Source organism: Lissotriton helveticus, chromosome 3_1 (assembly GCF_964261635.1).
Source record: "Lissotriton helveticus chromosome 3_1, aLisHel1.1, whole genome shotgun sequence".
In the NCBI taxonomy this organism is placed as follows: domain Eukaryota; kingdom Metazoa; phylum Chordata; class Amphibia; order Caudata; family Salamandridae; genus Lissotriton; species Lissotriton helveticus.
In genome coordinates this window covers 1,657,730,170-1,657,747,878 of record NC_136061.1, presented here as the reverse complement: position 1 = coordinate 1,657,747,878, position 17,709 = coordinate 1,657,730,170, and the positions used below count along the sequence as shown (strand labels likewise).

At 43.3% G+C, this 17,709-nt stretch overlaps 1 protein-coding gene across 2 annotated transcripts in view; it reads right to left on the bottom strand.

The window, feature by feature from the left end:
- HEG1 (heart development protein with EGF like domains 1) overlaps positions 1-17,709 on the bottom strand; it is a 219,447-nt gene that overhangs the window by 123,491 nt on the left and 78,247 nt on the right. For both annotated transcript variants that reach the window (XM_078682440.1, XM_078682441.1), the window contains exon 2: positions 6,934-8,556. In XM_078682440.1, coding sequence (XP_078538566.1) covers positions 6,934-8,556 — 1,623 coding nt within the window. The remainder of the gene's footprint in view (positions 1-6,933; positions 8,557-17,709) is intronic.

Here is a 17,709-nt window from a genome sequence, read left to right as displayed (position 1 = left end):
ATCGGGTTCTGCAATGGGGTACTCGCTTTCCCAGGTGAGTGATGCCTCCAACTGGAGGGAGTGTGTCTGATAATTAATACTGGTGGGATCTGTGCAATTAATAAAATTAACTCCTATGCCTGAAGACAGTTTAATATGGAGATAAAGGAATAGGGGTAAGGTTAAAAACAGAGGGTGGTGCAGTTGAGACGTATTATTTATCCTTGACAACAAGCAGAGTGACCAACCAGATCAGATACCTATTCGTCTTGGTATTAAGTTTAGTACATTAACGTACGTTCCCTCGTTTTTATATTCCTCAACAAATCATTTCTGCAGGTATATTGGCCTGCAACTTTTACTGAAAAAATGAAAAGGAAACTTTTTATTTTTATTTTTTAAACGCAGCCCATTTTCCTCTAAGGAAAAGAGACTACATTTCAAAATGAAAAACTGCTTTATTTAACAAGCATTTAAAATGCAATGGTCTCTGCATTATTAAAGGTAGAGCTATTGGCATTGCTCATTACCTTTTTTTTAAAATCATGAATAAATGGCATTGTCATTTACACTGCCAATAGCTTAATCGTTAAATAAATGGCATGTCATTTACAATGCCAATAGCTTAATCGCTCGCATATGCATGACCTATTGCATTTACACCCACACAGAGCCACACACACACACACACATACAGAGCCACCCACACAGAGTCATTCACATAGAGCCACCTACACAGAGCCACCCTCACACAGACAGAGCCACCCACACATAGAGCCACCTACAAAACAAGAAAAACTAGTGCAATCAGGGGGCAGAAGGCAAGAAAAACGAGTGCAATCAGGGGGCAGAAGGCAAGAAAAACGAGTGCAATCAGAGGAGCGAAGGCAAGAAAAACAAGTGCAATCAGGGGGCAGAAGGCAAGAAAACAATAGCTTAATCACTCGCAAATGCAAGACCTATTGCATTTGCACCCACACAGAGCCACACACACAAAGCCACCCACACACACATACAGAGCCACCCACACATAGTCATTCACATAGAGCCACCTACACCCACACAATCAATCAATCAATGAAAGATCTATATAAACACCAATATCTATATGGTTATGCAGTTTCGTCCTCTACATATTTGCCCATCAGAAAGAATCACTGCAGCTTTATTTAAAAACATGCCATGTTTTTGGCTTTTCAAATAATAATAACTATAAGACATATCTACCGTGTGAGCATCACAAACTGAATTATAGCTAGGTCCTTGAATGGGAGACTTTTACACTATGATACTTGTTGAATCGACCTCAGAAAGATGAGAGGCTGACGCAGCCCTTTATTGACTCAGAACTATGCAGTTCACAAGGCTGGCACTCTGCCCACAGATTGATCCTGCGGCTGCTTCCTTCTTCTGTGTCCAAATGGCACGGGGACACTGCTTTAATGTGTCACTAGCAACCGGAAATGCGCTCCTCAGAAGATTATTGCATAGGCAGACTACGTTACTCAGTTTATTTATGGGCCTTATCTGAACCCAGCACTGGAATAAGGTAGCAGGAACTTCCCTGTCTGAATTAATACTAAAGTGCTTACAACTCATTAACTTTATTATTGTGACTCTGATTATCTTCTTTTTACCACTTAAGTAGTAATTTATGGCTTCAAATTCCTGAAAACATACTTACACATTTAATCTAAATTACCACAAACAGCAACAATTGCGCTTGAAGTAAAATCAGGAAATTTACTATAAAAACACAGATTGTAAGTGACACAGAAAATGCATAATATAACTATTCCCAAAGCAATCACTTCCTTTACTCACAGAACCCATTTTAAGAAACATTGAGGGGATAGGGCGTGATCGAACACACCTCTTATCTGGTCCTACTGGCCCATACCATTCCTAGGCTGCCTATGGGCTGGTGCTGACCAAAAGAACATGTCCAAAGTTCGTATGAGGAGCCTCCAACATGTGAAAGAATTTCAACAACTCAGTCTTCAAGTGCAACTCTTCTTCACCTGGATTGACTACACAAATTTCGAAAACCAGAACATAAACCCTCGTCTAATATTTATTTGGTTTATTTTATAATATGTTCTTTAGTATGGCACTCCGGCTGCCAAGGTCGTATTTCAGAGTACTAAGGGTCAAACACAGAGGAGAATTGGAGAATGAGCAGGTGGCGGGGAAAAAAAATACGTCAATTAGTTTACGATTGATGATTCCTACACAGAGCAGAACAATTTGGTCTTCAGTACTCTTCCGAACTTCCTACATCCATGTTCAAACAGGGTGCAGCGTAAGAGCCTTTGCAGCAAAGGACTCTGACCCTAAAACTGTGGAGCGCAGGGGATGGGGCAGCGCCCGGGGGACCTGGGGGTGACAAGAAGGAGCGCCGGGGGATGGGGCAGGGCCCGGGGGGACCTGGGGGTGACAAGAATGAGTGCCGTGTGACGGGGCAGGGCCCGGGGGGGGGCAGGGGGTGACAAGAAGGAGTGCTGGGTGATGGGGCCGGGGATGGTTCTGGAGGGGGCCTGGGTGGCAGAGGTCTGGCCGGGCAATGTGGCTGGCACAATAGTGCGGTGTAAGCTCAGGGGCCAGGGTGGGGGGGGGGTGCTGAGAGGGGGCCCCTAAGCTGATACATTGTTAATAAAAACAAACACGGCCCCCAGTTCCCCCGACCCTCGAATGCTGCAGCGGGGTGAAGCCTGCGCTGAGATCACAAGTAAACATTGTTATCTTACTGTGTGTAAAGCAAAGGCGGTGGAGCTTTGAGCGTCGCTGCTGTCCAGGTGTGGTGTTGTGTTCAAGAGCTCTATTGAGTGCCGGGAGGGGGGCGAGAAAAAGACACGGCGGGGAGGACAGCGAGACGATCTCATCAGCGGGAGGGGAACAAAGACACGGACAGCGGGAGGGGGCGGGAAAAAAGACGGCGGGAACGAGGAAAGCGAGAGCAGCCTACCTCAACCTTACCAGCAGCAAAATGGCGGCCTCAAGCTTCTGAAATTTTTCGGATTCGGGGGCGTGTTTTGCTGTCCTGAGTGACGGACGATGTCACGAGCTAAAGAACAGCAAAACTTACGCCCCCGAATCCGAAAAAGACGGGGCTAAATTGGAGTGACGCATCTCTCCTCCAATGGCTGGCCTCCGTTTAGGAAGCCAGCCATTGGAGGAGAGACGGGGCAGGGAGGCGGGTTAAACAGCACACTAAGAGACATTAAATCTCCGACCCCAGACTGCGCGAGCGCAGCCTTTAGGTCCTCGACCTAAAAAGCAGTCACAGACACAGTGATCTGCCGACCCCAGAAAGCCACCATCCCTGTGAGTGCCGTCCATTCCCAACTGGTCACAAATTGTGACCTAATTCATGAAAATTAATGAGGCAGGTCCCTTGCGACCCAATGGGATTTGAAACTGTGTAAAACACATTATTGTACATAGCTGTTTGCGATTTCCTAATAGCAAATCGCAAAAACTTGCTATTAGGAAATCATAAACAGAAGCTTATGGACATCTGGCCCCAAAATCATAAACTAGGCTAGTTTTCTAAATAAAAGTACAACAGGTTGGTGAGGATTCCTGGAGTTGAAAAATCATTCTCAAGCTGGCATTTAGGATAGTGTAATGAGAATGTGAATCTTGGTCTAACCCAGAAGCTTTTCGAGATAAACTAATACTACAAAGAGCAGAAACCAGATCTGGGAACATGAATTAAAATATCCTTATGATAGAAGTGCTTGAAGTGTCAATTATCCAAGTTGGGGGGACAACAGAGACAACTTCACAGAAATATATCACACTGTTTTTATATGAATCAAAGCAAGCCTCTGTAAGTCTCATTCAGAGATTCTATTGGCGAGGCATAAAGATCTTGGGATGAAACTGAGCTGCATGTCTAAGTGGCTGAATTACTATCTTGAGCACAGTACGCTGACAAAGTAGACTTAGGCAACTATATTCATAGGTGTTACGGAATAGGGTGAAAGACATCCTATGTAATGTTTACATCTCTGATATTGTCCTTCTATACTTTTTTAACGATAATATAGTAAACTGCATTTAGGTCTGTATGTTTACTGTACGTATTGAATTGTGCCTTTGTCCACAATCATGTCAAGTAAAGTAAATTTAGTTTGAACTCAGTACCATGAGCAGAATGAAGGCTTGAGGTTTCTTCACCAGTTCATCTGCGAACCCTGTAGTTAGCCTACAACTAGTGGCAGATCCACCATATTGCTCTGTTTTGATTATTGTGCTGTACTTCTCCCCAGAAGACTATGGGCACCTATTATTTCAGTGGACATTTAAACATCCGCAAAGTGGCTTGTTGCATCTTTAAATGTTGGATATATTTACTCCACACCTTATCTTATCAATCACTTAGTACAACTATTGCGGATGGAAGACTGTAATTGTCTGACATGGCTGCTCTGGGTAATTTGGCCACGGGAAAGGCATTTAGGGTTTACATAAGAGGTTCGGTTTCTCGACTGAAGCGTAGCGTGTCTTCTACTACCAGAGCGGACACAAACACTCTGCTTGCCCTATGCAAGCCACTAACACATTGGGCAGGGACTCTGAGGTGAATAAACCTGGTTGTAATTAGCCGGGATAATAAAGCGGTGAAAGTTAGGGTTAATGACCAGTGGTAGCAACCATCTTCTAAGCTGAACTTCTCCTCTCGAGACCCAAACCTGAGGAAAATGTCCCATGGAAAGTATCTGGGTGCCTCCAAGACAGCAATTAAGGGTAGTTAGTTTACATGTGTACATCTGAAGGGGTTTGCACAGACTAAAGACGAAAGGCTTTGTTCCAATTTGCTTGTCCAATGTAGGGAATACCAGAATGCAGAATTTCCCCGCAACTAGATCTTTAGAGAATAGATGTTGTATGTGTGTGGCTTTGTGGGAATATAGAGGATGTGTCACAAAAAAGAGAAACTTGTTTACCGAAAAGGCTCTACTAGTCTTCACTGGAATGGCAATTTTCACGCCTAGAGGTGGGCAAGCCGCTGAAAGCTCGAGCCAGGCCCGAGCCAAGTGCCCGGCACTGACTCAGCTAGAGGCTTTCATTGATCCTCGAGCCCAGAACGGGCCGAGCCCTCATGTGGCTTTTGCCTGACACCACACACTAAGCTCATGCATTCACTAAAAGTTCAACACAAGGCAGTGTGACCTTGTATGTAAAATGGGTGAGACACAAAGATACTCAGGAAAGGGAGAACTCCACAATATGAAACCAGAAAACCTCAGATCAATCCCGGCGTCCTCGCTTCACCAAGTTGTGTGATGCTTGACAAATATTTTATTTCATCGAGCCTTCTTTTTTTTGATTTTCACTTATGAGAACACCTTCAAATATGGGAGTTTGGGTGTGCAGAGTAAAAAAACTTGTATGTTTGATTTAATACACAATAGTGTTGCTGCATGGTAATACAAATCTAGGCTACCTATAGGCTGCAAATGACAAGTGACTTGCCCCTTAGAGTACCAGTGTATGAAGCATATGTGAAAAATGTGGCCATAGTCACTAGAATCCATTTTGTATTTGCTACAACCAAGTGCACCTAATATGGAGTGTTGGAGAGAGCCCAGACAGCAGATATGAATTGTAGAGTTCTTCCAGGAATCGGTTGTAGCGGTTTGGGGGTTGGAAGAGGTTAGACAAAGGGCCTCTTTGAAGAGAAATAGTTTCTCTGTACACTCTCCTGGCCCCTTGTTCTATGGAAGGCAAATCCCAACAGGTTAAGACTCCAAGCAACGGAATGAGCCAACAGAAATGGCATTTCGTATACCTGGGAATCGCAGGCGGAGAAAAACAGGATAACCTGACGTACTGGGTCATGAACACTCCCACAATACCCTCCAGATAAAATACTCCTCCAAGGGAGGCCCCAGAGACCTGAACTGTTGCAGAGAGTTGCCTAGAGGTTTCCAGTGAGAGCAGAATATGCCACCTCCTAGTAGTTACTGAAGGTATAGGCACTAGCTGGAGTAGTTTGTTGTTTCTGGTTCCTTATGTGCAATCATTTGTGAGTAAAATGCTTCTTTACACAGCAGAATAAGGTGGGACAATGAATATTAAACTGGTATGTGTTACTAGGGCCTCATTTACGAGGCCCTAGCGGCACCTTTGATCCGACGGAGCATCATTTTTTTGTCGCTCTGGTGGCACAATGTACTTTACCTGGTTTATCATGGCCTTGTAAATATGTGCCTCTTTCACTCAGAACACTGCGTGAAAGGGGCGGTCCATGGGTGTTGCTGTGGGTGTTCCTACACAGCACCCATGGAATCTGAAGCATTCACAGATTTACCAGGAATGGTAAACCTGGGAATGCGTCAGATTCTAACGCCGTTAGGAAGGCACAACGAGGACAAATATCCCTATTTCTCCTCGTTTTTTCCGCTTTCTATGTGTGCTGCATTCTGCAGCACACATAGAAGAAGGAAATTGCCTCCACTGATTGATTTTGTAAAGATAGGTGTCCCTTCCTGCACAAACTCAATCATCCCAGCAACACAGGCACCCTTGCGAAATGGTGCAAGGGTGCCTGCATTGGTGCTAGGCTGGGCTGCTTTTTTAGCGCTGGAGCATGGGTCAGAACAAGAATACACAGTATTCTTGTAAATATGGCACATTCCTGCACTTTTAGAATGATGCTGAGCTGCAAAATTGTTTGCGGCACCGGACTGCACCATTCTATTGTATATGAGGCCCTTAGTCTCTAACGCCACAGCAACTCCGAGAAATTGTTGGACTGCTCAACTTCACTACCCTGAGGGATAAGTGTGAAAGGAGTGTTCTCTGTGCTCACTGTGAACTCAACAGTAAGGGTTACCCCCAGGTCAACAGTGGGAAAAGCTCCGATTAACACAATCTAAGCCAAATAACCCCTAACTGCACTCCTGAAAATGTTCCCACAACAAGCGTAAAATTTGCATAAATTACCTGATTTTTGAGAAGTCACAGGTGGTGCAAAGGTGCTGAATTGTGTTGCAACTGAAGGCATGGCAGTGGTTTTAACTGAAGAAAATGTTTTGGGTGGCACTGAGGCCAGTATGTTCTGTTCTGTGATGCTGATACTTGCGCTTGAGCTCACTCCCATTTCTGTGGTAGACATTCCAGGAATTTCATTTGTTCTGGATGTATGATCAGTTTCCATTGCAGAAGTTCTAAAGAGGACTGAAAAATGTGTTGTCAGCTCTGCACTCAGTGACTCAGTAGTTCTGGAAACTGTTTGGACAGTGTTCTTTGCTGTCCTCTGTGATGTTGTAAATTGATCTGATAGCGTTGTTAAATCTGGCATAATACTGGTTGCCTGCTTTGGAGTCTGAAAGTGATGTGCTCCCTGAGTAGAACTTATTTTGGTGGCCAAAAAAGCAGTGGTTTTTCCAAAAGTGCCATCTTCCCAAGTGATGCTGGCATCCATAAAACTCTCTGTTCTGCTTATTCCATCTGTCTTTGACAAAGAGCTGTTGAAACGTTCTGTTGTGATTTCTGAAGAAGATAACATTGGCGAGCCCATGCTCGTGTCTGCACCTGTTTGAGGTGAACCTGTGGATAAGCTACTCTGATCGGGGCCTGTGGTAGTGTCCACTCCAGCAGTGTCCCCTGGATCTTGTCTTGCCACAGATGAAAAGCTTGTTTGATAGCTCTCAGTTGACAGAGATGCAGAAGGCAGGGATGAAAACAGGGATGGTGACCATGAGGAAGGAGTTGGTGCTGAAAATAAAAATGTTGGAGATGGACGTGGTGATCGCCATGAAAGCAGCAAAGAGGTTGTTGATATAGAGGATGGGACTTCTGAGAAAGAGGAAGGTATTGGAGATGGGGATTTGGGAACCACAGGCTCCAAAAAGGTCACTGGTATACTGGACGTTCGTGATGATGGTGATGGGAAGAATGGACTTTGAGATGTAGATGATGATGCTGTTAAGGTCTCTGTGGAAGATTCTGACATAGTAAATGGCGAGGACGTCTCAGAATGCAACGATGAAAAGGACTCACTTAAAGTGGATGAAAATGACTCAGGTGACAGCGATGAATGAGATGTTCTAGGCAGTGATCCATTTACCGAAGAAACAAATAAATCTGATGATGATGGCAATTGGACAGTTGAACCATCATCAGAACGACTGGTTGTCGTACCAGAGTCCACAGAAGGATCATCTGTGTTTGCTTCATCTTTTGTTGTATTCTGGAAACTGTCAATAGGCTCCAAAGTCTCACTTCGAGAGTCATAGGTTTGAGATGAATGAGTTGATGTCTTAGAGGATTGATCTAGGAAGAGCTCCCAGGAACCTATGGCGAAGTGTGTGTCGCCCTTTAAAGAACTAGACCTCCCATTGTCTTGTACTGAAGGTGAGTCTGGGAAATCTGATGTTTTGGATGTATTATAAGACACAGAGCTTTCAGTGATATCCGCAGACATACTCCGGTTTGTTATGGACAATAAAGTTCGCTCTCCGCCTCTGTTATATGTTGTGGAAATGTACATGCTGTCGGTGTGAGATAGAGAAGCACTTTTTTCTGCATCGGTGCTGCTGGCTGGTTCTTGGTCGTTTCCTGTACCTGAAAAGAGATATAGAAAGACAATTATAATTTATTCAGATATCAAAGTTAATTGCTTTCTGCTACAGTTGTTTTCTTCTCACTATATAGGGCATGTGTACAAATCCTACACAATGGTATTTTTAGATTTATTGATAAGTATGCTGTTTCATATTTTAATGAATGCTGAAACAGGAAGTTAATGCGGTTAAAGCAGTGGGTCTTCTTTATTTTATATACCATTTTGGACATGTTAAAATTGCCATTATAGACTGATATTATGTTATGGAATGTCATCCCATCAGCGCCACATGCATAAAGTATGGAAGCAATGGGACAGGCTGCCTGCATACATTCTGAACATCAAAGTCCACCTCGTATTCCCGAAGGCCAGAATAAATAGCTGTTCCTTTCAACACATGAAATAAGATCAGGCTCTTCTCTGCTATTGATCTATATCCAGCAAATGGCCTAGCAAGGGTGCCTGGGCTTAGAGCAAGCGAGGGACATGGCATTGTATAGGGGTGATACAAAACAGCAGTAATGAGGATTCAGCGGGTCCCTCAAGCCTCTGAGACCCTGTGTAACTGCACCGGCTACACCTTTGATCGCTCTACTCCTGTAAGGGGAATCGATCCTGAGTACACTCGACATGCTAACAACAGTGGCAGGGCTATAGCGCTGCCTATGGATGCATACCTGCAGTGGTTGATTTATGCCAGTCGCTGCAGGTGGTAACTACTGACAAACACAACAAGATGATGGGCGGAGCACCGAACCTGTTCATCCACTCACCCCCAGTCAAGTGATCTGGATTTAATCCATCGCTCGTTTGCTCACTATGCCACCCCAGTTCGGATCCAGCCACCCTGACACTCACTTACAAGGACGAAGACTTATTTTTCATCCTCAGACTTTGACCTCCCCGGAGCAGGAGCGAGAAAGGCAGAAAAGAGAGAAAGGAAGAGGAAGAGAAATATATTTGTGCCCTGTGCTGCATTGGGCTTGTGCTCTCTCTCTCTCTGGTTCTGGACATAAGATTGTGACGTATAAGGGCAAAACCTCTTGCTTTTACCTCTGAAGGGCATCAAACACCAGAGAGTAGCTGATGAGTTGCACCCCATTTCCAGTAGGGAGTTCCAAGAGGCAAGTGGCCAAATGTATCAACGGATTTAGCCCATTCTGTTTCTAAAGGAAAATGTGTTAGTACATATGGCCCAAGATATTTATCAGTTATTCTACAGTTACTGGGCTGAGCAGTAATATTCCTGCCCATGCTTGCCTCTGCTCTAAGGCTGTCTCTGCCACCCCGCCTAGTTCCACACCTGTCAACTTACCCTCACACGGAGAGTGTTAGCCTCTGTGGACCCATTGTCACCCTCCAAACAAGCAAACTATCTCCCAAAGACATCAGTGGGATCACCCGCCATGGAAACTTCCCCCACTTCCAAAGAATTGCAAGTCCATTGCTTTCAATGGTATCACCCTCCAAAACCAAGACTATTAACAGTTTCCAAAACGTCAACCTTTTTGAGGCATAGACCGCTGAGAGATGTGATCAGGCCTAATAAAGCTTATCCTTGAGACTGCTTGCCCATACTCTGGGAATATTTGGGACAGTGTGAGGGAGCCAGAGGGTACCACAAAGGCCATGACAAACTCTACTTGTCAAGTTTTGTATTCTTTCAAAAAGGATGTCTTCTCGTCAGGCATTCTGACCCTAGAGCCACCTCCGTAAGAAGAATAGGGGTGTGAGAGTAAGCATTGATGCTCTGTCTTCTAGTCCTCCCTGGTGATGTTCGACAAACAAGGAAGGTATATACTTTTGTCAAAAGGTAACCAGTCGGACTGAATTGGAACAAAGAGCTGATACCAAAGCAGATCTGTCCCATTAAATGAGCATAGTCGAATGTTGAAACACTGGGAATTTATTGCTATGCTAGTGCTCCAAAGCAGTCTGGTTTAGCATGGTTGGCAAGCTGCTCTTCATCAGGTGAGAACTGGACATACATCCTTGACTTTTGGAAGCCACATCCGCACACACGGTGTTTGGAGTTATACATCTCGGGTCCTTCTCAAAAATGTCACTGATAAAGCTCTGTAACAGAAACCACGCACTGCTCAAGACCCCGTAGCACAAATGTGGACAATATAGTTCTATCTTCATAATGTGCCGAATCACAAATGTTTTTGTGCTTCCAAGTATAAATTAGGTGTGCACAAAAATTGGTGCTTCCATATGCCATGTCTTAAATCGCTGAAAGGGCATTAGTAGAATTTCCAAAGGGTAAACTGCACTCAGATGACTGAAACAACCTACCAGTTTTGTGGATTTTACAGTCACAAGTTTAAGGTTGGAGTTCAGAGAGGGGTACTTTAAGGGATGGGTGGCTGTGTCAATGTAGTGGATAACCACCAACTAGTACAGGTATTTCTAAACTTTGTGCAGGCACTTTCCCATTGAGCTCATCGTGGGACACTAACATCAAGGTACAAAAAAATAAAAGCTATGTATGTATAGATTTCTATACCTAACACCACATATTTGTACCTTGACACTATATATATATATATATTTTTTTTTTTTATTTTTTTTTTTTTGTTTATTTATTTATTTATTTTCTTCTTCTTCCAAAATGTCCAAAGCATCAGAAGCACACTCGCCTTCAAAAGAAACCTGACGGTTTATTTAGCAGGAAAAACAAGCTACAGCATTCATGTAAAGTTATTTTCCGACGCGTTTCGAGGCTTCTGCCTCTTAATCATGGATCATTTACATGCACTCCGTAAATGGCTCTGACAGACTGCCTCCTTTAAATACCCCAGTGGGCCTCATTGGTTGCGTGAGTCTTGCTATGCAGGCTGGAACTTTTAGTCGAGATCAGAGTATATTTTCATCCTTCAGTGGGTTCTGCTTCGTGCATGTTATTTCAATATATTGTTACCCTCCGGTGGGCCATTATGCTGAGCATGTCCGTATTGTTTCTTTAAATAGACTCTAAACACGCATTTGCCTAACTCATTTGCAAGGAGTGGGTTAAACTTCGAAACGTATTGGGATTTTCTTGGTTGTCCATGTGCGAATAAACATACGTTCTGCTGGAGCACAAGTGGAGGCTCTGAGTTATTTACCTGGAGTATTCGTACTAAGAAAATACTTCAGTTGTTGTGGAATATATGAGTTTCGCTATCTCGCCGACCACGCCTCACAAAGGGGCATATGTATCAACATACCGTTTTGCGATTCCTAAATAGCGAATTTTAAGGAATCGCTATTTAGAAATCGCAAAACGGTATGTATGAAGAAATATGCTATTTTTTAGCGATTCCTTAAAATTCCTTAATTGCGATTAGCAAATTGCTAATCGCAATTAAGGAATAATTTCCCATTCATTTCTATGGGCCAGGAGGCCCATAGGAATGAATGTGAAATTAATCTCAATTTGCGATTCGCAATTTGCTAATCACAAATTGAGAATAATTTCAAGGGTGCAGGGGTGTCTCAAGAACACCCTGCTGCACCCATTTTGCTAAATTGCATTCGCAAACGCCGTTTGCGAATGCATTTCGGCTTGATACATATGGCCCAAAAAGAGGCCGGAGTTTGCAACGTACTTGGCTGGATATATACATATGTATAAACATACATGTACATATATATAAAGAGAGAGAGAGAGAGAGAGAGAGAGAGAGAGTCGTGTTGAGAATAATAAATCAATACTTCCCTCTGCAGTTATTTTTTCGATATTTTGTCCACAATTTAGTTTGCCACAATACTCTTTCACTTGAAATTTAAGAATACAAGCAGTATGAATGCCGCTACAGGGTCTGAAGAGGAAGGAGCACATGCATATTTCACTGATTAAACAGGAAGGAGCTTCACCACAGGTAAGTATTTTTCTACCTAAAGAGAACAAAATTAGGGGGCATATTTACAACGGAGTGATGGAGTGGGGCGTTAGCCTTTTTGGCTTAACGCCACACTCCGCCTCTTCAGAAACACAGGACTGCGCCATATTTACAACAATATGGTGGAGCCCTGAGTTTCCCTCTGCACTTGCGCTAAACTTAGCAGCCTAGCGCCACCGCAGGCACCCTTGCACCATAGTGCAAGCATGTCTGCGCTGAGGGGAAGATCTTTAAATGACGTTTTGTAACATTTATGTGTGCTGCTTAAGTTGCAAAACGTCATTTTTAGGGGGGATTCTTTATGTGCAGGAAGGGACTCCTTCCTGCACATAAACAATCAATGGCAATTTGCTGTTTCTAAGCGTGCTGCACAATGCAGCACACATGGAAACAGCAAAAATGAGGAGAAATAAAGCATTTCTCCTTGTTTTGCCTGTTTAAGACCAGGTTTTCCATGGTCTTCATTTTGGTGCTGCCTCCTATTTATTTCAACCTTGTAAATAGGGGGCAGCATCAAACTCAATGAGTGTTGCAGAGGAACGCCCACCGCATCACCCATTGCCCTCCCCTTTCACGCTAAACACAGAGTGAAAGGGTGCCTTATTTACAAGGCAGCATTAAGCCACATTAAGTGGCTTAACGTTGCCTTGTAAATAAGGCGAAGCCCCTATCACCACCACAATATCACTGAAAGTGACATTGTGGTGGCTATAGAAGCTTATAAAAATGCCCCTAGATGTCTAAATGTATGTTTCTACATTATTTACACTTCATCTCTTCAACAAAATGAACCATTGGGCTTATTTACTAGGAAGTGGCGGAGCGCAGCATCAGCCACCTTGGCCTAACGATTAGTACCGCCACTTCCAAAATGCAGGGCTTTATCTTAATTACAAGGATACTGGGCAGCCCTGCATTTCCCCCTGCACTGGCAATAATTGTAGCTGCCGAGCGCCAACGTGGACACCCTGCGTTGTAGGAAAAGATTGTTTATGAGCAGGAAGGTGTCCTTCCTGCATATAAACAATATGAAATGGCTGCTTAATGAAGCACACTTAGAGGTTGCAAACCTTTTTTTTTTTTTTATTGATTGTTCATGTGCAGGAAGCGTCACCTTCGTCCACATAAACAATCAATGGCCTTTTGCTGTTTCTATGTGTGCTGTACAATGCAACACACTTAGAAACAGCAAAAATGAGGAGAAATTAGACATTTCAGCTTGTTGCGCCTGTTTAAGACCAGGTTTTCCCTGGTCTTAATTTTAGCGCTGCCATTCTTTACGCTGCCCTCGTAAGTATGGGGTAACATCAAAATCAATGGGTGTTGTGGTGGAACACCCACCACAACACCTACGGCCTACCTCTTTCACGCTAATGTATAGCGTGAAAAGGGGCCAAGTTTACAAGGCAACGTTAACCCACGTTAAGTGGCTTAACACTGCCTTGTAAATAAGGCGAAGTCCATATCACCACAGAAACGTCACTGTGGCGATAGGGTATTGTAAATATGCCCCTATGTTCTGGGCAACCAGAGATTATATCTCAAAGCATTTCCTGCAGTATACAAGAATTGAAATAGCTCCAAAAGATATTTGCACAATAAACATGATTTCCAAGTCATATATTCTGAAAATGTATTTACTTTTTTTTTTTAAATACACATGAAATTACAGTGTGTACAGCTCTTTCTTCTCTTTCAGAGTCAAAAAAGGAGAAACATGTTTACCGAAAAGTCACTACTTGTCTTCAATCAGGCAACGGTAAACAACCAGGCGTTAATACCGGACCGCGAGATGGATACTTGCAAAAAATGTAAAGTACAATTACCCAATAAGGATATCAGCTTCCAGTATGGTCAGAAATCGATTTTAAATGATGACTTGCCGAACTTACAAAACACTATCCAGCGCCAAATTAAGAAAGGAAGAATTGAGGGAGCTCCAGGACCAAATGGAATTCCGACAATCCTCTACAAACAAGATGTGAAAGGTTGGGCAGCAGCTCTCGAACCCCTTTTCTTGGAGATAAGACATTCAAACATCCTGCCAAGCTCCTGGAAGGGTTCTATCATCTCTCCAATTTTTAAGGCAGGAGACAAGGCTTCCCCTCAAAACTATCGATTGGTGGCCTTAATTGATAATGAGGCAAAGTATTTCGCAGGCATCCTCCTGGAACAGCTGTTGGCATGGGCCACAGAGAGATCCCTAATTCCTGTCAACCAGACAGGCTTTGCCAAATCAGTAGGCACAATGACCAATATTTTGACCATGGGTATGCTCATAGATAAGGCAGAATCAAACTAAATGCCCATCCATTTCTGCTTCATAGACTATAAGGCCGCCTTTGATCACATAAATTGGAACATTCTATGGCCTAAACTGAACGGCTGGGGGATATCGAGACCTCTGCTGGATCTGCTGATCAACCTTCACACAGAGACCTGGGTACAGATAAAGGTGGGGGATGGATCAGTTCTGTCAAGGCGCATACAGACCAACAAGGGCCTCAAACAAGGCTGCTTCCTAGCCCCCACTCTATTCAACCTGTTCTTAGGCGACCTTGTACCGATCCTAAACAGCTGCAACTCCCACGCTCCTAAGCTAGGAGGGCTCCAATTACCTTGTCTTCTATATGCAGACGATCTAGTCTTAATAAGCCACACAAAGGTAGGGCTTCAACATCTTCTGAATGCAACACACAGCTACTCAAAAGCAAACGAACTGACACTAAATCTGGAGAAAACCCAGTCGATGACCATCAGCAAGAACAAAAGAAAATCAAAATCGTGGTTCTGGAACAAGACAAGAATTGGAGACACGCCAATATACAAATATTTAGGAGTAAAGATTGACAACAGCGGGCAGTTCTCCACCCAGAGAACGAGCATCAGAGGAAAAGGGCTAGCTCTGGCAATCTCTTTAAAAACATTAAATAGCAAACTCTCTGGACCCTCTCTTCTGCCTCTGGCACAAGTAATCCGCGCCAAACTTCTCCCAACAATTACCTACGGGAGCGAGGTACTTAGAGGCAGAGACGCTAAGATCCTCGACAATACAATTACAGCTGCTTATAGAATTATTTTTAGCCTGCCCAAGCGAACCTCACCAGCACAAATTAGGCTAGAGTTTGGCATCCAACAACAGCTCCTGGCAAGACAGGGGGCCTATATTTCAGCCTGGGACAAAGTGTGGAAATCCAAACAAGGAACTGTAAACGAGCACCTATGGACGGAGTTAGAGCAACATCCATCCTCACCAGCAGCCAGGTACCTCACGAGTAGCCTGGCAAACACAAGATTAAAGCAGCTTTGGGACACCCCAGTAAACCATACAACATTTAAAAATCTGGTCAAGAAATGCATCAAACAACTATCGTGGGTTCAAGATAAGGCAGCCCTTTCAAAAAGAACGCACGGCTGGATGACCCTGAACTCTTATTCAACGAAAGCACCACAGAGCTACTTTGGTGTGGATTATGTCAAATACATTAAAATGTGTTTCTTAAAGTATAGGTTGGGCTTGCTACCCTGTACCCAAAACTTCCCACGCTGGATAAAAGTCAAAGAAGGCTCCCTCTGTCGGCTATGCGGCATAGCGCAAGAGGACAAGCTGCACTTGATATGTTCCTGCGAGAAACTGCGGGACGAACGGAAATATCTGTTGAAACATCACTTCAACCAGCGAGGGATACGCACACGAAGGAATGCAGTTCTTGCCTGTTTCTCATCCCAGGATCCCCAGCTGAACTGTAGTTTTGTGAAATTTATGAGGGCAGTGGAAAAGAAGATGCCAACAATTAATCTCTAAGGGTTTTGATATAGCTGACTAAACATAACAGCACCCACCGTCATGGCTGACTCAAAGAGAAAATGAGGAAATGGGGAAATCATCAATATTTTATAAAACAAATCTGAATCAAAATTTTAAACAAGCATTGGAAATGCAATAGGTCTCGCATTAGAAAAGTTGGAGCTATTGGTCTTGTAAATGATTTTTTTTTATTTATGTGTTGTATTTGAAAATAGCTAAATTAATAGCTTTGTCATTTACAATGCCAATAGCTATAACTTTTGCAAATGTGACACCTATAGCATATGTAATGCAACATGTTTTGTACTTACGTGACTTAGATGTATTGATATTACAAATAACAATGGCTTTTAATTTTTTTAAATAATTAATACTTAAATAATTTATTTAATTTATAATGGCAATAGCTTAAACTTTTGTAAATAACTTTTGTGAAGAATATGTTCAGTTTATTTTATTGTGACGAAAATCCAAGAACAGAAGTGAATTATTAACATTTTTTTGTGACATTTGTAATAAAGCTTGAAACATTGAGAGAACATATTTGAACCAGTGATGCTGTGGTGGTGCTGAGTGATGTTGTGGTTGCGCTGAGTGATGCTGTGGTTGCGCTAAGTGATGCTGTGGTTGCGCTGAGTGGTGCTGTGGTTTCGCTGAGTAGTGCTGTGGTTGCGCTGAGTGGTGCTGTGGTTGCGCTGAGTGGTGCTGTGTTTGCACTGTTGTGAAATAAAATCTAATCACCCTCAAGATGTAGGAATCAAAGAAATGCAGCAGGTGAGGTGGAATGGACGACATAGTGGGAGCCATGATGCCTAAGAAAGATATAGTCATGGCTGGGGCAAGGAAATATCATCGAGTATAAACAGTTTGAATCATAAACAGTCGTCAATGAATGAACAAATCTCAGTGTTAGAGACCCCGATGGAGTATCAGCAAGCAGCGCAGGGTGTCATGGGTCAAGTGAAGAAACGGAACACCAGGGCCACATGCCGCAGAGAGCTAGCGGGCATGGCTGAATTGCATATTGAAAAACATAGGGACATCTTACAGTGCAAACGTAAAGCAGCGACGTAGCGATAAAGCATGCGAGCAAGGGAAAATATACAAGGGAGGAAAGTATAAACGGTGTGCTTAGTATCGTAGTTGTCAAGCGTTCGAAGTGCATATAGTGAGGACGCTTGTAATTAAGGATAGAGACACAAATCAAGGTGCCATGCAGAAACAGAGCTATATATATATCAATAGTGAAGCTAATAAAATAGCAAAAGCAACAAACAAAATGCGAGCGGAGCGAAAACCAATCGCAACCTGTAAAGAGCGCATATCAGTGGGCTTACCTCAAATGACGGTCTAAGCGTATCGGCACTTCCTGAAGTGATAGGATTTGCAATCACAAGCTCCTTATATTATGCAAGCCAAGCGCGCGAAAACCTAAATTGGAAGAGGGGCAAGGAAAA